This window comes from Anastrepha obliqua, chromosome 1, assembly GCF_027943255.1.
Source record: "Anastrepha obliqua isolate idAnaObli1 chromosome 1, idAnaObli1_1.0, whole genome shotgun sequence".
Taxonomy (NCBI): Eukaryota; Metazoa; Arthropoda; class Insecta; order Diptera; family Tephritidae; genus Anastrepha; species Anastrepha obliqua.
The window spans coordinates 67,135,823-67,163,795 of NC_072892.1; the positions used below are offsets into that span (position 1 = coordinate 67,135,823).

A 27,973-nucleotide genomic window follows, 5' to 3' on the forward strand; every position below is an offset into this window, starting at 1 on the left:
TGGGCCTACACTCGTACAAGATCCAACTGACCCGTGTGTTCGCTGACTGGGCTTCGAATCGTTTGGAAGAGAACCCCAGTTTTGGGCGAAAAATCATTTTTAGTGGCGAGGCGCATTTTTGGATGAATAGCTGTGTTAACAAACGAAATTGCCGTATGTGGGACGACACCAATCTACACGAGGTTCAGCAGGTCATAATGCATCCTCAAAAAGTTACCGTTTGGTGTGGATTTTGGGCCGGCGGCGTCATTGGTCCGTACTTTTTTGAAAACGACGTTGGTGAGGCGGTCACCGTCAACAGCGAGCCCTACACAACGATGATAACCAATTTCTTATGGCCCATATTGAACCATATGGACCTAGACGACATGTGGTTCCAGCAGGATGTCGCTACGTGCCACACAGCAAAAAAAAGTAAAGAAATTAAATACAACTAAATAAAAAATAAATCAATAATCAAAACTTCGGGCTAAAGGTTAAAAATTTTGACGAAAGTTTGTTGAAATTTTTTTAATTTTGTACAAAGATTTGGTTCAAGCTTTAAGCTATATAGTGCATGTTGCTATATTTTTATAAAGAAAATTAAATAATACTAAATAAAAAATAATCAAAACTTCGAAAGTTTCGGACTAAAAAGTTTGAAATTTTGATGCAATTTTTTTAGTTTTCTACATAACTTTGGTTCAAGTTTTAGAGAAATTGTTTATAAAGAAAATTAAATAAAACTCAATAAAAAATAAATAAATAATGAAAACTACGAAAATTTCGGAATAAAAATTTTGAAAAATCTTTGCTTGAAGCTTTATGCTACATAGGTTTTGTTGTAGTGTGAGCTATATTTTTTATATGCTTTTATAAAAATACAAAAAAATTAAAAATTTTTATTTTTTAATTATACATATAAATAATCTAAGCTTTGCCATATGTCGCACTGCTATTATTTTGAACACAGGTGTACATATATCCATCCAGTTTTCATTATCACTTAGCGCAGTCCTAACTTTTGAAATATTCTATTTAAACATTCCTATAGGCCCATTTTTGTAATAACAGAAGCATACTTGCCTTGTATATATACCAAAAATTGGGCGTTTTCCACCTGATACAATTCTATCCAGTCTGGAACTAGTTTCACTTCTTCCATTAAATATTTACCAGTTCATAAACTACATATAATATTTTTTTTAGTCTTACACTGCAGGAGTATTTTATTTTTGTAGATGTGTTGGTGGAAGCCGACCTAGTTAAGCTGGCATTCACTCACTCTTCCGACATTTTGACATATTGCGAACTGTCTAACCAAAACGAATGGACAGGGCGATTGGGCTATCAAATGCGCAAATATGAATTTATGGATGCGGATGTACATATATATGTATGTACATAATTATGTGCTTATATGGAGTAGAAAAGCCATATTGACTGGCCGATTGATGGCGCATTTGCAAGGTTAACGTCCAAATTAAATGGAATATTTCATTGAGTGGTGGAATTGCTTGGTCAAATAAAATACGTACGCACAAATAAATATAGATTGAAGGATTTTGTAGGCATTAAAAGCATAAATATGAATATAGTGTAATGTATTCAACAACAAATATAGTAAATGACTGCATAAAGAATTTCATAATTATTTCATGCTAAGCTCAGCGTCATAGCAGAGGCGGCGCAAAACGTGTACACGAAATACAAAAGCTGGCAGCAGAAGATAGGTAAATAAAATTGGGAAATGAAATATTTGCCTTGTCATACATATAATTATAATTATAAATAAATTATTTATAAATATGAACAAATAAGCAGCAAAAGCGTAAGGGTCATTTAGTAAGCCCGCATTTGGGAAACTAGCTTTGATAAAAATAAAGCCTTAAGAATACAGAAAAAAAGAAAAGGTTTTGCTGTGCCACAAATATCTACTTACATTTGAGAGCAATGCAGAAGGCATAGCTGTCCAGTACAAACTTTGCAAACAGTTTTAGTTGGTTAGTTGAATTTAGAAAAAAAAAATGCTGTACTGATTTACACATCTATGTATGTGTGTATGCTTATAAAAAAAAAAAACATGCACGCCTTCAAAGATTCAATCGATTTATAAAACTTTCCATTTCACAAAAACTAATTAACACTTTTTACTTCCTTAATATATTAAATTTTTGGCTAAAACATAAAAATTTTTTTTTATAAATACTTATTTTTTTAATGGAGAATTTTCGCTTATTGAATTGAACTAGGCAATGAACAAGGTGATGCAAAGTTGAGTGCCATTAAATAAAATTGAGCCATTAGTGTCTGTGAACTTAATAAAACTAAAAACGAAACAGAAACTATTTAGTTATTTGGCAATGAATGCGGAATAATAAAAGCCGGCTATTCGAACTTTTTATGGTCTTCTTTTCAATTTTCACATATTGTTAAGTAAGTAAGTTCGGACAATAACAACATTGAGTACGCGAGAGGAAGATTCAATGGAAAATCTACGGACTTTGATGCGTTGGCGACGGCGATTGTCGCATACGATGAAACAAAGAGCTTTGTGATGACATGTTGTTGTTGTGGTTGCTGAAGTATTTGAGTTTTTCTATTGAAGTAATCCTAATAAGCGACTAGCCCCGGTTTACTACCACCGTCCGCGTGGGATGTCTTGTTTTTTTTTGGTTCCTTTTTTGAGTCAGACACATTTCGTGAGATCCAAATTTTTATTTCAATGACTGAGATTTCATTAATTTGTTGTAAGAAAGGCTTACCGAAAGAGTTTACCTAAGTCTTGCTCTAGCTAAATCTGGACATTTGCATAAATAGTGGAAAAGACTTTCTTTCAAACCCTCCGCCTGACAGCTTCTGCAGATGAAATTGAAAGAAAGGTTAGGCTATGATCCCCTAGTGACCTGTAGGGGTTACGCAACAGGTAATTCGTCCTCTGGATGTTGTACGACGGTCATGTCGTTCGTTGAAGTTTTTCCCACAAATGGAGGGACCTACAATTTAATGCCGCCTCCGAACGGCAGATGATATTTGTGAGGAGCTTTTCATGGCAAAAATATATCCGGAGCTTTGCCGGAGCCAATAGAAAAAAATTCTATCATTTGATGTTTCGTGGCCATATTGCGTGTCCCGGGCGGGCTCTACCGAATGGTAGTTACGCATCAACTCATTTACCTACGGGGGCCGCCCGACATGAATATAATGCAGCGAATAAAAATCCAACGGCTCCTCTGGGAAGGTTATATCATATCAGAGCTCAAAGTATTCACTCCAATACTTGCTGATAGTTGCGGAGAAAGAGGAAGCCATCCTTTGCACTGGAAAGCTCAAATAGAGAATTTGTTGGCTTCAAATGCTGTGTGTCTAAATAGGATTGGTAAGAGCGCTGTGTTAAATTCGGCCGAAATCGCTTTAGAACAAAAAGGTTAGTTTGTAGTGGTTCGATGTAAAGACCAACAGATGACAAAGATAAAGCGAGGGGACGCCTGGAGACTCACGACAGTCATAACGGGGAACAAGCAGCCAAAATGGGCATCTCTCACAACACATACTTTCACAATTGCAAACAACCTGAGAAATAGAAAACGATTTTCACTTTCCTCTGTGAATGCCCTGCAGAGAACGTTAAATATAGAGAATTCTCACGAGCTACGAATAGTGTGAATTGTCAAAAATGAAGTGAAACCGCGAACACTATTTCACCTCGCTTAACTCGACAGCGGGGAAGTTCTTAACAGAGCTGATTACAGTGAATTATGTACAAGTACATTGGCTCTGCTCAGTTTTTGGTTTCTGTATGAAATCAAATTGACGAATGCCGACGGCATTTTGCAAGGCATTTGCTTGTGCATTTTTATGTTCCCTTGGTAAACGAAAATTTATTCAATTTGTATTTTCAAACAAAGGTGATGAAGAAAAATGATTGAAATTATTATATGCGCCAACATTTCAAATCAAAGTAACTTATATTTTGATTTAATTTACCTCTCACATTTTGGTATGTGCGTTTTAGTAAATTTAAAACTAAACAAATTTGATGAAAATTTTTACTAATATTTTGAGTCGAAATTAATTCATAGCATACAAGTGTTTTGGTATATCGACATATGTACATATTTACATTTGAATATGCATTTTTTGTTCCTTTGGCAAACCAAATCTTTTTCAATTTACATTTTATTACAGGGAATAATAATATACATACATTTGTATGTATGCATTTTCTAGATAGTATAAAACTTTAAAATAAATAAAGGAAACAAAGAAACGTATTTGCATATATGGGACAACTAAATTCAATTGCATCTTTATTAAATATATATGTATATGTTGCACGCATATGTGTGCACTGAAGCAACATGACCTACCTCACGAGCATCGCCTTATATTTCATGTAAATAACCTAATGATCAAATTCCTGCCTCACAAAAGCTAAAACAAATTTCTTTTGAATACTCATGTACATATTTGTATGTGCGTATGTACACTTGGTGCCCATATCCCTTCAAACAAATCAAAAAATTCTGTATACAAAACGCTTCATTACCAGGCACACAGAAAGATGGCATATGCAAATATAAATATGCGAATTGAATTCAAGCAAAACAATGCTTATTAATATACACATATGTGCATGTACATACAAGCGCACACACAGGGCATTCGCTTTATTCCTCAAAATGCGTATGTCGTTCAAAGCTAAAATTCTATGCCTAGCGACTACAAGAACAAAATGCAGTCATAGACGCAGGCGTAGCGGCCATCATTCTAGTTGCCATAGCGCTGAACAGTCGCGGCGGCGCCGAACAGTTTCAACTATTGTAGTGTGCAACAAAAACTCATCTTCAAAAAATTCATTGATAAATTCGAGCTCATAGTTCTAAGAGCAAGAATTTTCATTCATAAAACGAGCCGCCCATATGCCAATTTTCTCGACAATTCGAAAATAGTCAATATTGGAATATTTCGCGTAGAATTATTTGCCAATATTTGATAAATCTTCAATTTTTGTCAAGTCGAGTGCCCGCGGCATCGTACATATGTATGCAAAAATATATGTATGTAAATATGTCTTTCTAAATGCTCGACAGCCGCAGCTGCTGTGCGTCAAGTGCGCGCATGAGCATACAGTAAGTTGCAGAAGAAAACAAGTAGCTTAAAAAAAAGGTCTGATTCGGACATTTTAATACTAAGATAAAATTTGGAAACAATTATTTTATGTTAACTGATAGTAGGCAAATAGTTAATTAGTAGATTACTTTACGTATGTAGTTTTTCAATTGATAAAAAGTGCACAAAACATATGCATATATCTGCAGTTAGAAACTTACTCTGAAATCAGAGCATTTGAAGATGCCTGTAACATTTCAAGCTTACTGTACATACAATGCTGTGCCAATGAATGTGCGCTGCGCCATGAGTGCGCGCTGGATTTCTTGCGAAGTTTTACCGTTTTATCTTGAGCTGTGGCTGGTGAGCACACATACACACAGCATATACATATGCGCAAATGTATATAAATTCACAAATGTATATAAATTCACAAATTTACATTTGCATATGCCATCTTCCTGTGCGCCTGGTAATGAAGCGTTTGCTATAGAGGATTTTGATTCAGTTGAAGGTAATTCAACAAAGTTTTACAGACACCAACAGACAGACATAACATATGTACATAATTTGGATGATTTGGAGAAATTCAAATATATAGGTCATATTAAAAAGCTACCTAACATTCTTTGCTTCTAATCACCAACAAATTCTTATCGACTGCTGCTAAATTTACATAATTCAGCCCCTCACTGTTAATTTTTGTTGAAAAATCTGTCTATGGTGAATTGTCTTCGCGAGACGAGTACCCCTCGAAAATGAACACTTTCCAGTCATTAAGACTTCTCTATATTTAACGTTCTCTGTGCCCTGTCTCATGGAAGGAGAGAATGTCAACTCTGGGCAAACCACTGTTCGAGAGTTTGGAGCAACTGTCCGTTTTAGACGTCAACAACCTGATAAGGTTCCTGAACCGCACAGACTAGATATAGTCATGCTGTAAATAACCGTTAAACAAGTTGGTAGCGAGTATGTGGCAACAAAATGGTGCGGAAGTGCTAGTTGGATTCTGGATGAATAACCACATTAACCAACCAACCAAGTGGTCAGATGTGGGTAGGTACGTTGGCTGCCAGAGCATAAGTTTAAAAAGTAGATACACTTCATAGATCAGGTCGGCTGCCATACGAAAAACTCCATCCTTGTCTTTAAAGCTTAGTTTTATTAAGCGGATTTCGACACAAAATACATTTTTTTTCATGCTTCCAAAAATCATCGAAATTTAATTTTATTTATTTATTTCCACAGGAAAAGGGTACTTAAATTATAAAAAAATGTTTCTTTACTATTCCAGGTCATTAAGGAGTTTTCAAAAGGTTTGGGGACTGTCCAATTTCGAAGATTGCCTCTGTCGTCGCAACTTTGCATCAAAGGGATAAGATTGAAAAATATTGTTCGTGCCTGAATAAGAACTGATAAACATTCTGAAAACCGGCTCCGAACGCAGATATTTTTATGAGGAGCTTTTTCATGGCAGAAATACACTCGGAGGTTTGCCATTGCCTGCCGAGTGGCGACCGCTATTAGAAAAATGTTTTTCTTGATTTTCTTAATTTTGGTGTTTCACCGAGATTCGAACCAAGGTTCTCTCTGTGAATTCCGAATGGTAATCACGCACCAACCCATTCGGCTACGGCGGCCGCCGCATTTAAACCATATATAAATTAAAAAAAACTGAAAAAACAAAATTTTTTTCCATTCATTTAAGATAAGGCATCGCAGTTAGGTCTCTTGCACCGACCGCTTGAGTACTGTTACGTCTTAAATGTCAATAATTTATCTTGGGATTTAATGCGCTAACTGTTACGTCACCTTGTAAATTATCTAAAAACCAGTCATTTTATTATTGTAATTTATGCCAGCTTGACTAATTTTGATTTTGTGCTCGTATGTTATTTTTTAATTCAAATTAATTTAATTTTTTTCCAATTAATTTTTACATCGTATTTCACCTCTCTTAGTTTATTTTATGTTTAATAAATAATTTTCTTTGTATAAAAGTTTGCAGTTTTGTGGCTTCATTTGATTAGTAATGATTATCGTAAGCTAAGTGTTTCTTTGGTGTTCTTATTGGTGTTGTTGGTGTGAACTCTTCAAATACTCATGTGTGGTGTAGGCTTCTAAATCCTCGAGTGTAGCAGCAGTTCCTTCGAAAATTGCAAATAAATGCAAATTGAGGTAAACTTACTGTTAGAAAATGGCTTCTTTATTTTAAAAATTTATATAATTTTTTTCTTAAAACTAAATAATAAATGCATCAAGATATTCACAACGCTTGCTAGGCTAGATTAGCTTAGGTTGTAGCGATTGTCCACTATGGTCATAAACTTAAAAATTAGTTGAAAAGTTGTCACCCTCATTGCGACAGAATTATCCGAATAGAGAGGGACTATATAGTATACCATATGGAAAGCGCGGACCTGGAAGACCACCAAAGAGATGGCGCGAAAGCTGGACTTCGACATCAGCGGAAGGACAATAACATTTCGTCATTTTGAATTTTAATAATACTTTGTAATTTATAATTATGTAATTGTGTGCAGAAACACAGGTGAAAACCTATAATAAAAGAATAAGAAGAGAAAGATATATGTTTTTTTTTTTTCAAGAACCTGTATGACATATTTTATCTATTTTCTCAACATTTCTAAATATTCTATTTTTCATATTATTATTACGTTGTTGTTGAAGTGGTTGAGTATTTCTACTGAAATAATCCTAATTAGCGACCAGCACCGTTTTACTACCACTGTTCTCGTGATGATGGCTTGTTTTTGTTTTTTTTTCTAAGTCAGATCCATTTTGTCTGATCCAGGTATAGCAGCAAAATTTTTATCTCGATGTCTGAGATTTCATTAATTTATACGAGATCGTATTTTCTGTAATTTTTTGGAGGTCTTGAGGTATGTTCTTAGAACTTTTCTGATTTTACAAGTTATTTTTTTAATAGAAGTTTTTCTTCAAAGAGATAAATAATGTTTTAGTTAATTTCAAAAATATATATTTAGAAATTTTCCAAACCTTTTAAATCCTAGTTTTGACTATAATTAACGCGTAAAATATTTAAAAATTGTTTTAATTAAAAATTTTAGGATGGGTCTTGATTGGAAAGGGGCCTTGGATTTTGAAAAGTTTTTTTTTCTTTTCTTTTAAATCTTCTTTTTTTTGGACTAATAAAAGAAAGACATTGTTTTGAGATTTTAAGGTAGATTCTAAGGGTGTTTTTACTTTAGAAGTTAATTTTTCTATTAATAAAATGTTTGCTCTTAAGAGAAAAATAATTTTTAATTAATCCTTTACCAATCCTTTCAGAACCCTTTGAAAATCTATTTAAAAATTAAACTTTTAAAGAAATTAAGTCTTTAAGACACACATTTTTGCTCTTACAGTAGAAATATTGAGTTATTTTTATTCAAAAATAGCTTTTTAAAAAAATCTTCAAGCTGTTTACTTCTTCTTTTTACGCTATGATATGCAAATAGGTTTTAAAGATCCTTGAATTTTCAATTTAATTTTAATTTTTGTTTTCCCCAATTAGTTTAATCAAAAAAAAATAGTTATTAAAATTTTATTAACAATTTTATCATATTTTTTATAATTATTTTAGATCTTAGAAAGGGTATTTCTTCAAAGACGCGGTTGTCGCCAATATAACAATGCATGGCGAACGCTATTGCGCCTTTGTCAACGTCTTTTTGATGCCGGATGCCGGAAATTGAAGCCCGTGATCTATATTTGGTTCCAACAAAACGACGCTATTTGTCATGGAACCCGTTAAGCAATGGATTTACTGCGTCATCATTTCGGTAAGCAATTTATCTCTCGTTTCGTAACAATTGATTGGCCATCAAGATTGTGTGATGTCACATCTTTGGACTTTTATTTGTGGGGCTATGTAAAGTCTAATTGCTTTACGGATAAACCAGCTTCGATTGAAGCATTGGAAGCCAACATTACTAAACTTAATTAAGAGATACCTATCGAAATCCTCCAGTAAGTCACTCAAAATTTATGTTTACGGATGGTCGAATTTCCGCGTAGTTGCAGCTAATATTTGAAAGGGATTATCTTTGAAAAATACAAGTCATGAATGGTTTTCCACAAAAACGATAAAGATTGGCCAATCGATTTGAATATTCTTTGTTTTACTTCAATTTAAAATCCCATGCCGCTAAATTGGTCAGCCTTTATTATATTTATTGAAAAGAAATATTTCATCTACTGAGTTGCTGTTATTAAATATCGACATGCATTTTTTGCACAGCATAAAAAAAGAATTTGTGATTATTTCTGCATACCTATATGTGTTTTGTTTTTGTATTATGATACTTGCATCAAATAGATGATACTATAAAAAAAAATCAGTAAAATGTCAACTGCAAATAAGAACAGCGTTCACCAAGATTTAGGGACATAAGTGAGAGTACCGCTTATTCGCAGTCATCATAAAGAGATATTTGCGTAATTTTTTTATGTTTCTTTTTCGTTCTTTTATTTCTCATATTATTTGTTTAGTTTTTTAGGTTAACAGCTCCGCAGCAGCTCACTGAATTGATGGGTGTGGCTGACCAATTAATAAGAGAAAACTCACAGCCACAGCAGCTGAAAGTGATTATTTTTTGTTCCTGCAATTTTTCTGTTATTTACGCACATTTATTTATATACACAATTTTTTCGCCGCTCTGTTAATATTTGCACTTTTCTTTATTTATGCCTCGCAATATATATTTTTTATGTTACACTAAAAAGGTATGGGTGGAAGGAGCAAAGCCACTCACAGCGGAAACTTTACTGAAAGCCACGGTGTCATTTTGTGGCGCGGCGTTGCATTTTCACGTATGTCATTTGCATAAAAGGTTTGGCACACAAAGAAAAAAAATTATAAAAATCATTTTTATATACAGTTTGCTACATATGTATGTATAGAGTAAATATGTAGGTATAGAATTTATATGACACAAATAGATGTATGAGTATTTTACACGCACATACACAAGCACATATCCAACAAACAAACCAACAACAAGGATATGGATACATATGTAACAAAAGTGCACAGAACACAAAGATACAAAACGGGAAAAGGTGTACGAGTATATATTTATAAGTATGTACAGACGACCGAGTATTTACTATTTACAGAGGGTCGTAAGGATGGTGAAATGCCGTTTGCAAAATGTCAGAAAGAACGCTACGAACGCTTAAATATTATAGTATATATTTTTAGTATACGGCAATACTGCATACCTACCTACAAATGCATATCAAAATTACTTTTTTTGTGTTTTTGTTTTCTTGACAATAAATTGAATACCAAAAAAAAAAAATTAAAAAAATACATTATTACTTGGCACGCCTAAAATACACACAAATGAATAGTTTCGATGTGCTGGTAAATATGAAGTTGAGTGCAAAATATATACAAATGTTAACGAGTAACTCTTTTTGTTTATAGATGACAAAAACTATTAGAGAAAATCTTTCAATTATTCCTGAAACTGTGACAAAAATAAGGGGAATGCAGAGAGGAAATGTAGATGAAAAATTTTGCAATGATTTCTATAGGGGAGTGAATATAAAAAAAGGAAAACGGAAGCGAAAAATTGGTATGGTTTTGCGCAGAATAACAAGAAAAAATTCACCAACAATCTGTTGAGACGCGGCTTATAGCACAAGCGCTTTTTACCAAGTTTGAAAGATTTATTTACTTCTTATTGAGTTTTAATAATTTTGGTGTGAAAATATAATTCATTCTCCTCAAAAACGATATGTTCAAAATTTCCAATATCGTGAAAATTAAACAAATTTCCTTAATCAGAAATTTTAGAAAATTAGAAATCAGAAATTTTGGTTAATTCTTCTATAGAAATCATAAAAGATTAAAATTTCAAATATCGTGAAAATTAGAAAATTTCCTTCACGATATTAAATTGCTTACTCCGGAAATTTGGAAAATTTTGGAACACGCAGGATTATAGAAATTTCTACGGTCCTATTCGGTTTGAAAACGTCATGTAAAGTGCAGCGGATTAGAAAGATTGGCTACATCATCAGAATGCCCAACGAAAGAATTTAAAAAAAGGGTGTTTACTTTGCGTTCCACTGGAGGAAGATAGAAAGGTCGACAAAGAAAGAGATGGCTTGATGACGACGAAGCAGACTTAAAAGCAATGAACGTTCGTTATTGTAGAAATGAGGCAAGAAAGAGACTGAGTTGGAGGAGGATTGTTGATGAAGCTATGGTCCCCCACAGACTATGAAGAGATAGAGGGAGCAGTTTTGTAGCATATTAAATTTTAGTAACGCGTATTTTTTGGCGGCATGAGAACTATTGATATCGATAACTTTGTGCTTACAAATTTTTTACAATTTTTTCCCTGGCTATCTGCTGTACGTTCTCCATGTTACATGGACAATATTCATAAGACCGCCGCAAAATTTGGAATCAATTCCAGACACTTCAAATATACACTTTATTATACCAGAATTCAATGGACTACAAACTTCACTTCATCGCTTCGGCTATTTCCACAAAAAGAGGTATCTCTGAAGATTTCTGGGGTGGTGACCGAAAATAAAATCCTAAAAGTCGAAACTACAGACTCAATTGGAGAGATTTTACATGAACATTTGCGCATCAAAAAATACCGCGAACCGTTATTCGGCCCCCAGCGAAGTTATGTTTACTAAAAATACTGAGATTGTGTTGATGATATACGAAAAAAGATCAACCAATGACACTTCGTTGCTGTCTGTGAAATTATCGTGCAGATTTCGGCTGCCGAAACCTTAAGAGGCGTGGCAGCCGAAATTCCCCTCACAATTTTCTTTTTCACCATGGCTACATAGCAAACCTGGTAATCTATCAATCTTGTTGACAAGCAACAACGATGTGAGAGTGGTGAAGATGTTTTGAAGTTCTGTCTGGTCGCAAACTGGATTTATCAGTACGATCCGGTGATCCAATAAGAGTTGTTGCAGTGGGCAAAAAGACGAGGAATGCCAACAAAGAAATTCAAAGTGGAAAAGAAAGATTTGTCAGTATGCTTTGGAGGCCAAATAGGTAGGTACCTGATGGCTAAATCTGGCAATCTATTAACCTGGGTCATATTTTCAATGACGTTGCATGTAGGAAGAAGTGCCAGTCGGTCTTTGAACCAACTCAATTAGATGTGCCATTCGTCATTAAAGCTCTTGATTTTAAATCCAAATCCATTGATCTGGCTGATGATCCCTAAGGTCATCTAAAGGGTCCGGCACTCGAAGTGAAACCAACTTCAGACCGCTTGCGCAGCTGAATCCAGTGCACTGGCATCAGCTGCCTGTTAGTTGGCTAAATGGGCGCTCTCCAATCGTTTTCATCAAGCTTGGCGTCAACGGTTAATACGAAATATTATCGGGAAAGTATTCTGGAGATTGCTTTGACGCCGTGGCAGATGCGAATCCGATGGATTATTCTCTTTACGTTGAAGAGCAAGGTTCGAATTAAAAGATTCACTGGTTTCGAGGCGCTGAAAAAATTCATTGCCCGCGAGTGGGCCAAAATACTTGCAAGTCACATTCGGGCAGCTTGCGATTCGTTTAAGGACCGTATCAGGTCCATAGTCAAAGCAAAAGGTGGTCATATCGAGCAAAAGTAAATTAATTCTTAATTTTGTATTATTTTCACACATTTTTTACTTTGAATTGAATAAAAGTAGTTTTCCAAACTAAACTTATGGACTTTTTAATTGGTTACACTTCGAGTTCCGGATCCTGTATATCATTCAAGAACGATGAGCGAAAGTATTTAAACCTAGTGGCATGTCACGCAGGCCAGCGACAGAGAAGATGTCTGACAGACTCTTTCTCCCCATTATTGTTCCAGCTTCTGCAAAAGTCGAAATGCGGTATATTCAATCGTTGAGCATGTCGACCTAGGAGACAGTGATCTGTGATGAAAACAACTAACATAGAGACGTTGACCCTTGACCGATTAAGTAGCGCCTTTGACTAACCAGACAGCTATCTCATTAATGGCTAAAATTTCAGCCTAAAATACGCTAGGAAGGCGAACCGAAACGCTAATAAGTAAAATACGATAAAAAGCGGATAAAGACCAGCACAGAAAATTTAAAATGGAAAAGTCGGTTTCGACAATTAAAGCTAACGTTTTCTGGAACATCGAAACATTTTATTAATTGATTGATTGTTTACTTGTCCTGAGGTGCTACTAAGATGGTCAGTACTACGCTACTTTTCCGGCCCGCGAGACAGTCGTAGAAAAAGGACGTGGCCCCTTGGTGCGCAGAGACTGTTTCAGCAACACAGTGCGCCTGAGATGCTTTAAAAGCCATGGTATTCGTAGAATTTTACAAACCTCTCTTCAAACTGGAACTGGCTCCTATTGGGTTTTCTTTTTTTTCAAATTTTAAAACTAAAGTTATGGATGCCTAGATCGTTCGTCGAAAGTGAGGTGAAGGTGGCTGTAAAAAATTATTTTGAAGCGAAATGTAGGAATATTGTTTTAAGTGGCATTAAGTTATAATAAACACGAGTTTCCATACGATTTTCTTCACATCGAAAAGAGCTCAAGTTAGATGATACAGATATCACTCAGCATTGGTGTCGAGAAGTAAGGAAAAGCGAGGTTTATTTTTGTCATAGACATTTTTGTGCTAGCAATCTAAGGTCTTCGGGGGTGGTTGAAGTAAACGAGGTGCTGCATATGACGTTTCCTTTGATTCCAGTGATTTGTTTTAATACAGTTTGGGATATTGAAGGGATCGTTCTTTTCATTTATTGAAGAAATCAGAACGCAAACAGGGGGATTTTCAGCAACACAAGCAGAGCAATAAAGAAATGACTTCGAAGTCATATATTGAAATCTTGCCTGTTCAAAATTCGATAGAAATTATTTGAAGTATTGAATCTGCGAAAAGCTCTATAAAACACAACCCATAGTAGCTTTTTACTTCTTTTATAGTTATGAAAAATTATTTAATAATATTTTTTTTAATAATAAATTTAAATTTTAAAATCAAATTTTGTGCATTCCCTTACATCTAAAAAAAATAGACAAATATGTGCAACTTTTTTCGTTTGAAAAATAATGTGCATTTGTATTTCTATTGTGCTTTTCGTGGCCTATGTATGTACATACATATATACGAATGTGTATGCAGGGTGCAGATAAATGGTGCATACTGGGGTGTGTATTCCAATACAAATAACAATCGAAAGGAAAATAGTCGGGTTGGGAAGAGCGGGTTGACGAAAAACGTGTACAATATAAAAAAAAAAACAAAAACAAAAAGAAAAACGGACGGAAAACAAATTATCGCATAAAATTCGAATTAATTGTACAAACAGTTTGTGTTTATGCAGGCATTGAATGTCAGGGTTTGGGAATGATTTCTGTTCAAGGAATTTTGTACTAAAAGTTTGTAAGTTTTTGTTTGCGTTTTTTTTTTTTTTAAGTACTTACCGCTACGTGAAAAAGCTGCTCAACCGTCAGGTCTAACATAAAAATTGGCATGCTCCTTATTTCCGCACGCACACAAATGCATTTTCGCATTCTACATAGGAGAATATTATGAAAATGCACTTTTTTTATCATTTATATGCAATTTCTGCTGAAGACTGCTTTCTAGTGTGCTCGCAGCATGAAATTTTCAAAGAGAGAGAGAGAGAGGGAAGAGACGAAGACAAAAAAAAAATGCAACACGAAAAAACGAACAAATGGCTTATGTGGAGCAAATGGGTGTGAAATGTAAAGAGTTGGGTATTATGCGGCATGAATTTCGTGTGAACTGTGCTAGTCTAGTGGTTGTGGTTGTGGTGGTGGTGGCTGGGTGGAGTGACATTGCTGTTGTTGTTGTGCTAGTGGTTATGCCAGCTAGTTATTATTGTTGTAGATTGTTTATTTTTGGTATTGATGACGTTTGCATTTATTTTCTTTATGCTATGAAAATTTACTATTTTATGCGCGCATAAATCAACACGAACTTTCATTGGATGAAGGGAATGAAAAATGAAAAAAATGTTGCGTATTTTATCATCCTGTGCGTTATGTTTGCTAATGCCTAGAGTGTACGAGTGTGAGTGAGGGTGCTGCAGTAGTGGTGGTAAAAATATTATTCTCGCAACGCATTCGCTTAATAATTCAGCGCCGCACTGCTGTTATTGTATCTATATATGTTTGTGTGTGCTATTAAATAATACAGAGTGGGTGTGTTGTGCAAACTGAGTGCAAACTATTACTGCAAGTGCCTCAGAGACAATTAGGCGAGAGTGCAAATGATGCACTAATCAATTAGAAAAGTAGGAGTATGAGCGGTATGGATATAAAGTGGGTTTGAGGAATGTACAGTGGCGGTCAAAATAAAGTTCTGACTATTTAATTCTATTTTTATTAATTTTGTTTGCAAACATTTTTATTTTTTTTATTTTATAAAAATATAGTTCATATTACAACAAAAGCTAAATGCTCGATGTGTTCCATGTGAAAAAATTGTTTTTATTTAATTTTAATTTTTATTTTTATTTATTTATTTTTTTAATGTAATTCGTATCACAACAAAAACTGCTTTTAATTTAATTAAATTTTTTTTTTCAATATAAATAATATTACAACAAAAACTAAATGCTCGATTGTTTTTTATGTGAACAATTTTGTTCTTATTTTAAGTTTCTTTTCGTTTTAAATACAATTCATATTACAATAAAAACCGAATGCTGGATTTTTTTATGGGAAATTTTTTTATTTATTTATATTTGATTTTTAAATACAATTCGTATTACAACAAAAAATAAATTCCCGATTTTTTTTATGTGACAAACTTCTTTTTGTATTTCCATTTTATTTTATTTAATACAAATATAGCTCTTATACAACAAAAACTAAATGCTCGATTTATGCTTTATATGAAAAAACTTCATTGAATTTTTCTTTTATAAAAATATTTTTATATTACAACAAAAATTAAACGCTTTATTTGTTTTAGGTGAAAAATTTTGTATTTTTTTATTTCATTAATTTGTTTTTAAATTTAATTCATATTATAGCAAAAACTAAATACTTTAAATTATTATTAAGTGAACAAAATTATTTTTATATTATTGGTGTTTTGTTTTTATAAAACTAAATGCTCGAGTCTTTTTTTTTTTTGTGTGAAACAAATATGCAACACCGTTAATAAAAAACTGTGTTCAAAAGCAACGCGAATTTTCAGTGACTTTAAACTGGCATAATATTATTTCAGATAAAATATAAAATTGCGTACACAGAATGCTTAGAAAAATTTTCAAAAAAATTCTGACTAAAAGGTTTGAAATTTAAACGAGAATTTCTTGAATTTCCTAAATTTTGTAAAAGGCTTGAAACTTCGAGTTACATGTTTTTGTTGTAGTATGAACTTTATTTGGAAAAATGATGAAAAAATGGAGTAGCTAAAAAAAGTTGAGCCTTAGTAATATGCCGCACTGCCATTATTTTGACCACCACTGTACTTAAGCTGCTGCATTTGTGACAGAGAACCAAAAAAAGAAGAAGGAAATTGAGTTTTGAATTCTCTTTTCATTCAACAAATAATGCCTTCATTATTTACTGCATTTAAAAAGCATGTAAACAGGTAGTAGCAGTAGAGCAAAAATAACACATCTAATGTATTTTGTTTTTGCTTTTGTTCCTAGAATGTCAAAATCTATAAAGCAGATTTGCATTTTAGAATAATTTAAGCAAAACCTGGCAAATTAGAGACCAAATAAATATGAAAAATAAGAAAAAAAAAATGAAATCAGCTGCACTCCTGCCACTACCTGCTCAATGTGATAATTTATTGTGAACAATGAAAAAACTTTATGAGTTTAATTGAAATTTTTTTTCAGAGAATGTACTGTATAGGTATATATTATACTAGTTTGGGGAAAAAGAAGTCCATTATTTTTGCGTAACATCTTTGCGAAAATTGTTTAACATTTTAAATTACTCATTCAAGGTGTCGTGAAGGCACAATCAATGCATTGGCTGTTAACAGAATATCAGTTAGATTAGAAGTCTAGTACGGGATGGTGAGTACCGTTATGCTACTGCACTAAAAATGGCAGCATTTGACGTTTGAGTTTGATAAACTACTCGATTTAAACACCTTCAGCATTATAAAGTGGCTTACACGGCGTATGAGTAACGCAAAGGCTCTGATAAATATCTAATTTATTTTTGTTGTAATGCAAAGCATACACAACATGTTTGCAAATATGTGCCATGCTTTTAGCAGCATTATTTTGATAGAGATTTTAGCTGTGCAAGGTTCAGTACTCATCCCTTTATGGACTTGCTTTGCCTCAAATAAGCGACTGCGTATATTTGGAACTATTTGGTCCGCCAAACTTGATGATATGAGCGCTAAAATTTGTTAATAAAGGCTAGCGTTGTCAAACTAAGTTGCACTAGAAGCGAATATTAATCACTTTTGAGACGCAAATTGTGCTGTATTTTGGTTTAGCTGTACTTGAAAAAGTTTTGCTTTAGATCATTTGGTCCCAATAGCCTTAGGAGAAGCAAATACCTTAAAGGTGTTGACTCACTTTTGACGCTCATGGTATTTATGTGTGTATGATATGTATGTATGTAGATATCTACAACGTGCACTCTTTCAGTTTACTTTCAGTCATTGCAAGATATTGAGTAAATACACCCACCGCTACTGTTTGTATTTGACTATTTGTGTGTATCGGAATGTGAGCGACTGCATGTTTTCCAATAAATGTATGCATGTTTTTATTGTTGGGTAGTAAACGCGTGGTTGGCTTTTTACCTACATATGCATGTATGTATTTTTTATATTGCTATTTGCAATTTCTATGCATTTTCTATGTTCGTTCCCTCCGCTTATTTGTATGCGTGTGATTCCATGCGTGTAGGTTCTATATTTTTTATGCGCCAATGCTTAGAATACACTTTCGTAATTTATTGATCAAATAAATAATTAAACATAGGTACAAATGTATTTGTTCGCAATTTTTAATACTTTGTAAATTCTGCTACAGTTGCTAGTTGATATTTCATGCATGGAAGCATTTCTGGGTGGGTGTGAATTGCGAGTGCAGTCAATTAAAGTAATTAATTAAAGGCTTACAAAAAAAAAAAAAAAAAAAAAAATACATAGTAAACAAAGAGGGTAGAAATAATGGCACGACCTACATTTTTAATTCGTGGTTATAAAGTTATATTAAATTGCGTACATATTTGCAGTGTCACAACATCATTCGACTGAATCCACTTAGTATAGGAGTAAAAAGTTTTCCTATGTAACCTTGCTGAGGGTGAATTGGAAGGTCATTTAATTTCAATTTTTGCTTGTCTGTTATCTATATTAGAAGTCTGTTTTAATAGTCTAAATATTTAGCTCTGTTGCTTGTTGTTGTTGTTGTAGCAGCATAAATATTCTCAAAAACATACGAAAAAAGCTGCTGAAACTACACTACTTGGCCAAATATAAATCTGGGTCGCTCCGGCAACATAGAACTGACTGTAGTAGGAACGCTGGTACCGTCTGGTTTCTAATAAGACTGAACTTTATCTAATAATGCAATTAGCCCTCTAGCATCTTTCGTGAAAGCCTAAGTAGTCGGTTACCTTGTAGCAGGTCTGTGATAGAAGTAGCGCGCGCCTTTCTTAATGCATCCCATTTGCACCACCTGCTTGTGAACTCAGTTGAGACCAACAATTTTCATAGAGTTATAATAGAGTTACATTCAAACAGAACTCTGAAGTGGTCTCATATTCTAAGTAAGCTAGAAATCATTTGCAAGCGCCTACGTCTTATGTTCGGAGAGTGAATTGAAATCAGCTGAAAGCCGAACCGGTTTATTACCGAGCAATCAACTTCAGCGAGGAAACTGACTGAAGAGGTATAAAGTCAAAAATGGCGTATATCTTCACAAGGTTCTCGAAGACGAAAAATCTCCTTCTAGACTGGTTTACCAGCTTGTGTGTTTTACACAAGATTTTTCTGTTTTCCACATAAATACTAACAATCCAATATTTTTTTTTTATTGGCGGGTACTTTTTGGTTGTTTGGCCGAGCTCTTCCTCCTATTTGTGGCAGGCGTCGTGATGTTGTTCCACAAATGGAGGGGTCTACAGTTTTAAGCTGACTCCGAATGGCAAATGGCTTTCTATGAGGAGCTTTTTCCTGGCAGAAATACACTCAGAGGTTTGCCATTGTCTGCATCTTTTTGCTGTCTCATGCACGGAGATTCGGACCTACACTCCGCCGAATTTTTACGCACCAACTCATTCCACTACGGCAGTCGGCTATTTACGAATATTATTATGGAGCCATAATGCAGAGCGTCCTCTGGTGGACTTTACTGTGCTTCTAGAAAATGTCCTGTGGAGTTTCATTTCTAGTTCGCAGAAATAGCAGAAATGCATTCCAACTAATGCCAGTTTCCTGAAATGATAACAAAAACTACAACGTCCCGTATTGTAACCAGTAAGATTTCATAAGCTACCTTCATCTAGGCTTAGGCGCTTATGCGATACTCTTTTAGGAAATAATCTATTTAGCCTGACTCTGTCCTGGAATCTCTATACAGTGGTGCGTGAATTCCCTTACTTCCCAGTTTTTGTTATATGCCGTCATGTGGGATTTCATGAGGCCGCAAAAGGGTTCTATTCCGTTGAATTTTGAGATAACGCTTAATTTCGTCAGACAGTCCGCCTGTTCGTTGGCATCATAACCTTCATGTTCTGGTGCCCAGCCGAACAAAACGGTGTTATTCGCTTCAAGAGTATTAAGGGCAGTTGTGAGATGTAGCTCAATTGCTAAAAAGCAAATCCATTTAACATTGGCCTACTGTTTACTTCACAATGAAAACTTTATGTGAAAAAATTTCCGCTTATGGGAAAAAACTTGATTATCATTCTCTCAGGATTAGTTAGAAGGACTTTTTTAAGGGATATGACCCAAATATTTTATTACTTCTTTCCATTTTCGGTCTTGTACTCAATGGATAGCAATTGAAAATATATTTGCAAATGTGATGCAAGTGTGAAAGCTTGTTCTGATTGGGTCACTTCGTCGTTTAAAGCTTAAAAATTGACTAAGGCTTGTAGTGTATGCTCACTAAGATAGGCAGTGGTAAGGCGGCTATGTTGGAGTAAGTTTCTTTTCAAGTCAAGCTGCGATCAAGACCCTGTCGTTGCCATGTTTAGATCTCTTCTGGTCAACTCCTGTAAGGAGGAGATCAAACGTCTCGAACGTGCAGGAAACATTTCTCTTATCTGTGTTCCAGGGCTAAGGAATATAGAGCTTGCTAGGAAATGGCTGACATAACCGATTTCTACTGTCCAAATCTCAGACATCGGTGTCCCCTTGACCGTCGATATATAGCCATAACTTCAAAAACTTCTAATCAGGTAAAAAGTACTGTCAATCATGGAGTTATAATTAAATTAAATGCTTGCCCGGGCAGAGGCCACTTGGCGAAAAAAAATCCAAATTCCTCTTTTGTAAAGATAGAAAAGACAAATATCTATTTCTATACTTATTTATTCTTAGCTGGATTGAATGGGTATGTCAACAAAAAATTAATAATTAAAAAATAATAATTTTGCTAAACCAACTAAAAATGCGCTTCCATTGCGTGAAAATCTCAAATACATATGCGCAAACATACATACATACATATGTATGTATGTAAAAACGCCTGTTGGGGAATTCAGGATTGCAAATTGCAAAACTTCATTAAATATTAGTAATTCAATAAATATTAGAGCAATTAGAGAGCTTTTCTAATAATGCGAAAAAAACTGCCAGAAACTGCTTTGAACTACGAAGTACATACATACAAACAAGTGATTGTTTGCAGGTATTAGCACCCAGCTGATTGAATGTGCTGAATTTCAAATATTCATAAATTAAAAATTTTCAAATTTGTATTATATATACTTTTTTTGTTATTGTGATTTTGTACGTGTTTACTTTTCATGTAATTTATCGCGTGTTTGTTTGTTTTTAGTTTCCTTGTTCCTTGTTTTGTTGCTGTTGTTGTTTGTTTGCTTGTTTGTTTGTTGTGTGTGTGTTCGTGTTGCGCTTATGCCATCTGTGTTAGTTGCAGATATTTTGTATGTAAATATTAACTATAATTTTTCCTCTTCATTCAATTAAAATGCTTAAATGCTTAGTTGCTAAATACTTACAGGATAATTTAATTTTACTACTAAATATCTGTTAAATATTTATTATAATATTATTAAATGCCTTTTTCATTTATTAAATCTTATGCCTTACATCTACTAAATTTTGGATTGTTTCTTAAGGGGTTTTACTGCTATGTATGTGTATGTATAAGTATACAATTTTCTATTTTTTAGTTTTTTTCTTTAATAATTTAAATGTTGAATTTTATAACAATGAAAATTTTCTATAGATTTTTCAACTGCATTTTATACACTTGATAATTTTAGATTTATTTATTGTAAAATAAAGTTGCTGAAATACCGAAAATCAACGAAATAAAAAAATGTTGTTTTGAAATCAATTAATTTTCAATAAAAAAAAATGTATGTGTATATAAGTAATAAATAAAAGATAACATAATGAATATTTTATATGAAGTACTAAAAATAACTCCAGCACTAAAAAAACTCCAAATAATTATTTTATAAACATTTTTATATCCAATACTAAAAATAGCTCGAGTACTAAAAACAGTTCCAAAATAAATATTTTAAATGAAGTACTAAAAATAACTCCAGTGCTAAAAACCTCTCCAAAAATAAATACTTTATATGAAGTACTAAAAATAACTCCAGCACTAAAAACAACTCCAAAACAAATATATTAAATGAAGTACTAAAAATATTTCTAGCACTAAAAACAACTTTAAAATACATATTTTATAATATTTTTTATGAGGTACTAAAAATAACTCTCGTACTAAAAACAACTCCAAAATATATATTTTATAATATTTCATATGAAGTACTAAAAATAACTCCAGTACTAAAAACAATTTCGAAATAAATATTTGAAATGAAGTACTCAAAATAATTCCAGTACTAAAAAAAATTCCAAAATAAATATTTTGTATGAAGTACTAAAGCTAAATCCAGTACTAAAAACAGCTCTAACAACAACAATAAGTATTTTAAATAGTTTATGTGCAGTACTAAAATTAATTGCGGAACTAAAAACTGCTCCAAAATAAATATTTTATAATATTTTATATGAAGAACTGAAAATTACTCCGGTACTAAAAACAATTCCATACTAAATATTTTAAAATACCTAATATAAAGTACTTAAAATAATGCCATTACTAAAAAAATTTCAAAACTAACTAGTTTATAATATTCGATGTGAAGTACTAAAAATAACTCCAGTACTAAACACAACTCCAAGATAAATATTTTATAATATTTGATATGAAGTACCTAAACTAAATCCAGTACTAAAGCAACTCAAAAATAAATAATTTGAAATAGTTTATGTGAAGTACTAAAATTAATTCCGGAACTAAAAACAGCTCCAAAATAAATATTTTATATGACGTACTAAAAATAATATTTTGATAAAAAAATACAATATAATTTTTAAGGTCTACCACAAGGTGTATTAAAGTAGGCGTAAGCCAACGGAACTGTCGGAAAGTGAACAGAGTAAAAAGTAGAATGTAAAAATTAAAAAATTCGAAGAGAGAGAAATTAACAGTTTTCGACTTTGAATTCTATTGAAATATAGAAAAAAAAAAACCAGTAATGATTAAAAAAAAAATTTTTTAACAATAAAAAAAATTTTGAAACAATAAATCTTTTTTTTCAACAATAAAAACAATTTTGACATAATATTTTTTTTTTTACTTATGAAGAATGTTGAAAATTTCTTTAAAAAATCTTTAGAAACCAAAAAAAAAATCTTGTTATAACAATAAAAACAATTTTGAAACGATAATTTTTTTTTAAGTATGAATAATGTTAAAAATATCTGTAAGAGTTCTTCAAAAAAAAAAAAATTTAATTTAAAGTTGTTTTAAATCTTCAAAAAAATTTGTTTTAAAAATAAAAACCATTTTCAGCAATACAAAACATTTTTTTAATTAGGAAGAATGATTTTTAACTATGACGAATATATTAAAAATGTCTTGAAATTTTATTTATTTTAATACTAAAGATATGTGAAAATAAAAAAAAAAATTTAAAAAAATATTTAAAAAGTTTAAGTTGAAAACATCTTTAAAATATCTTCAAAACAAAAAAGAAATCAATTTTTAATTATGAAGAATGTTTTTTTTTAACTATGACGAATATTTTAAAAATGTTTTACATTTTTTTTTACTTTAATAATAAAAAACTATATACATAAACTAATTTGTATTAAATTTTGTGTTTACTTTAAAAAAATGATTTTAATATTTATTAATTTTTTTAATCTTTTTTTAATACTTTTGCACGCGAACGTATTTTTTAACACTCATTTCGGAAAATTTTCAATACTGCGCGAACAGTCTTCTCTGCGAAAAATGCAGCTAGAAATAGACAAAAATCCATTAGGTGTCAATTAGCTGTATGTTGCTTGTTGTTGGTTAAGGATGTTTCTAATTTTTGTTCTTGCACTAATTTCATACAAATATTTACACACTTAATTGCAATCAGTATTTTTCAAGTTGTACTTAGTAGCCATATGACTTAAGTGTGTGGTAAGTATTTACATTACGAAAATCAGGAATTGGAAATATTTTAAAACCAAATAATTTTTATTATTTTCATAATTTATATGCTAAGGAGCAGTGCTCGGAAATAATATATGTATGTATATAAATAAGCTTAATAACCCGTTTTCTTACTTCTTATTAATGCTAAGTGTTTTTATATGGTTTTTTATTTAAACGCTAACTTTACCTCGTTTTTGTTGTTTTTTTACAAACTAATGCTAAATCCGTTAACTTAAATGTTATTTGCAAACTTAATTCACTAACTAGTTAATTATGGATTTTATTATAGAAATATTAGTTAATTAATTTTATTTTATATGCAATTAGTTAGTTTGTATTAGTAGTAGTTCTATTAGTTAGTTGGTTGTTGTTGTTTGCATATTTTTGCAAATTCAATTCAAAATTTCATATAATTGAAATTATTAATGCATGGCGCGCTTACCTCTTCGTCCACCGTGCTGGGATACATGCGCGCCGGCAGATTATTCTTTTCCAAACTGAATTGTTCCTCGGTGGTTTTGCGATACACCGGATTTTCAAAATTTATTGAGGTGGGACGCCTGCTGCAATGACGATAAACGACCCAAAGTATCTGCAGAATGAGAAAGAGGAACAGGCAGAGAGAAAGAAAGAGAGAGAGAGAGAGAGAGAGAGAGAGAGAGAGAAAGAGAAATACATTGTTAGCATAATTGCAAGCGTTTTGTTGTTGGCTAAGCCAAATAAAATCCAAAAGGAGAGCGCAGCTTATTTACTTGTTCGCACTTACCACACCTGTCACCAGTCCAAAGCCGACTAGTGAACCGATTATCGCTAATGCTAAGTAACCAGAATCAGTTTGCGGTGAGATGATGGTGCCATCGGCATTTGTCGCATTGCCGGCTGGATGTTTGTCCACTGTGAATAGAATGGGGAGAAAGAAGAAGAAAGAAAAGAAAAACAAAAATCAAATTAATAGAAAATCAGACTAGAGCAGCGGTAAGCTACAACAGCTAAAAAAGTTAGTTGGATTTATGAAAATTATGGCGATGAACGATGGTGAACAGAAGCAACATTCAACCAGCACCGGAAACATGACCAACAAAAATAAAAATATTTTGCTTCGGAAGCTTAGCGCGTATTTTATGTAAGAGAAGCAAAGAATTAAATTAAAATAATGAGTGAGTTCAACCAAGTAGACCAATAAACCAGTGTTTAAAATACTATAAAAAGAGCGGGGCCATTAACCAAGTTTTAACAATTTTTTTTGTATTTAATTAAAAAATGTTTTTTCTATAAAAATATAGTGCATTTACAACAAAAATTATATATATAAAAGCTCAATACTTTGTACAAAATTAATACAAAATTTAACAAACTGGATATGCATTTTTATAGATTATTCAATAATAGTTGAGTTTTTGAATTTTTTTCCGCTGAGATGTGGAGTATTTTCTTCTATATAAAAGAACTTCAAACATATAGAAAAATTTCGAGTATGCAACTTTATTGTCCACTAGATTTGGGTATAATAAAGTGCCTAAAAAATCGAATTGATTTTTTAAATATTTTTTTTTTCTGGCACTCTGGCGCATTTCCTCTATATAAACAAAAATGTCGTGTATCTCTTATAAACAAACTGCTGAAGTAGGCACTGTAGGGTTCTTCATATATAGGATACACAATAAATTGTAAAAAAGCTCAATTTCTGCAAAAGTTTTAACAGAGCTTCTCGAAAGTGATCTTAGAAAGAAATAAAATTCAATTTCATAAAATTTCATTTGAAATGGAATTGGCTTTTAATTAATGTATTGGAAATCCATTTGAATCCGTAAAAGCCATTTAGGCCCCATGATGATCTACGTTCCAATACTTTATCCTTTCTTTAAATTAATACAAGATGGCGCAAAGTAATCACTATTTTCTTATTTAGTGAAGAAGAGTACTTAGTACTGCCATAAGTTCTGTTACATATTAAGCCTGTTATAGATATGAAATTATAATACTTTTAGTTTAGTTATAATACTAAAAGTTAAACTGAAAAACTTGAAAAAAGGCATGTTTTCAAAAGTCCGCCACTTTGGTATTTTTTCAAAAAAAAAAATAGTTCTCATTGTCACACCTGCCAGAATGACAAGCCTACAGAATAATAATCATTTTATATTTTTCGTTTCAGATGTCCTGAAGAGCCAAAATCCTGTTAACAAGCCACCTATCTTCTTTTTAGACGCTTACTTTGGTGCCACACTACTAAAGAAAATATGTCAAAAAAACAAATTGTGTTTGTACAGTATTTGATGTCAATACTAACATACTTTAAAATCAAAACAATCGCATTTTGTTTTCTTCAAAAAAAAAAAAAATTGCTTAAAATATCTATAAAAAAATGAGTATTTGACCAGGCTACTACTTTTACTGCTTCTCCACGCTTTCTAAAACATCCTCCTGGTACGCTTTTGCCCCGGTCTTAACCTTAACGTAATGCCTTTACAAGACACTCCCCAACATTTCGGAGGCTGGATGTTGGCAATGCTGAACCCTTAGAGCAACATTTTTTTACATCTTCAGAAGTTTTAGTATAGATTTTGTCATTTTGCTTGTTAAAAACTTGTTCAACAGTGAAAATTTTGTCATCTGGCCGTGGCTGTTGACCGCGTGCCACCGAAGAAGCTGCTTGCATCTGTCGAGTATAACTTTCCTTCTTCTTTTCAAGCACGTTGTCAGAAGATGACCAGTTGAGCCACGATAGGCTTTAATGTGGAGATCATCTCTAGTTAGTCTTGACATGAATAGGGTCAATACATTCACTTTCTTGGACAAGATTTTTTGCTTTCCAAGGGGATTTCAGCGAATTCTTTCTTGAACGGGTTTCATGGCTGCACTGGTTCGAACTACGCAAGGACGATCGCTTATTTTTCTGTCTGTCACTTCAGACGTTTGGGGAAAACAATTGCTTATGCAGCAAACAAACATTCTCGAAATATTAAGTTTTTTCAGCAATTTTTAAATCTCACTTGCACTTTTATCACACTTCTCTAATGCAATCACTGCAATGCGGTTTTCCTTAGCTCCCCACTTCATTGTTAACAAGCGAAATTTACCACGAAACTGAGTGAGGGCACACTAAGAGGCGACTAAAATCAACATTTCAACCTATTTCTTATGAGCATTAACTCAACGCTAATAACTTCACCTTCGACACAGAGGCAATGCTGATGTTGACGCCTGCTTGGAGGTTAACTGGCAGCGCCAGTACCAGGACTGGTTGCAGAGATCTATACAGCCGCTCATCTTAAATCATAAACCATATTTTGGAAACCACGGTCCTTTGCTGCTTAACGGGGCCATAGAAATATATGTATGTTATGTATATTGTAAATATGTACATGCAGCGGCGGCCGCCGTAGTCGAATGGGTTGGTGCGTGACTACCATTCGGAATTCACAGAGAGAACGTCGGTTCGAATCTCGGTGAAAGATCAAAAAATTAAGAAACAGTTTTTTCTAATAGCGGTCGCTCCTCGGCAGGTAATGGCAAACCTCCGAGTGTATTTCTGCCACGAAAAAGCTCCTAATAAATAATATCTGCCGTTCGGCTTGAAACTGTAGGTACCTTCATTTGTGGAACAACATCAAGACGCACACCACAAATAGGAGGAGGAGCTCGACCAAACACCCAAAAAGGGTGTAGGCGCCAATTATATATATATAATATATGCGTTTAGTACTACTAATACCGAAAAAAGTTTCAGCAATATTTTTGCCCACTAAGTGGCCTTGTAGCCATGAAAAATAAGTACTTTTGAATGCAAAGCACTGAACTTATTTTTTTTGGGCAAACTTTTTAACAACCACAGAAATTTGTAAAACTTTAATTAAAATGCGAACCAAATGACAGGGATAATAATGAAATATCTTTATTTGTGTTCATAATTTATGCATTTAAGTAACAAAAACAACAACAATAGCAAACAAAAATGGTAAGACGGAAAAAAGTTATTCCACTTCGCAGATCAACCAAAAGTAAAGCGAGAATGAATGAAAGCGGATTTAATGAATGAGCTGCGGAAGCACCAATTGCGGCTGGTAGAGTAGAGGCGTAGGGGTGTTTTTCGGGGGCATACGGATAAGTAGTACGCAATGGACTCACATATACATACATATACACATACATACATAGCTATACTTTTATGTACGAATAAATT

The 27,973-nt window shown here is 33.0% G+C and overlaps 1 protein-coding gene across 3 annotated transcripts in view; it reads right to left on the minus strand.

The window, feature by feature from the left end:
- LOC129252933 (very low-density lipoprotein receptor-like) overlaps positions 1-27,973 on the minus strand; it is a 230,684-nt gene that overhangs the window by 11,752 nt on the left and 190,959 nt on the right. For all 3 annotated transcript variants that reach the window (XM_054891123.1, XM_054891122.1, XM_054891121.1), the window contains 2 exons: positions 24,560-24,687; positions 24,236-24,385 (listed from right to left, as the gene is read on the minus strand). In XM_054891123.1, the coding sequence (XP_054747098.1) occupies positions 24,236-24,385; positions 24,560-24,687 (278 nt within the window). The remainder of the gene's footprint in view (positions 1-24,235; positions 24,386-24,559; positions 24,688-27,973) is intronic.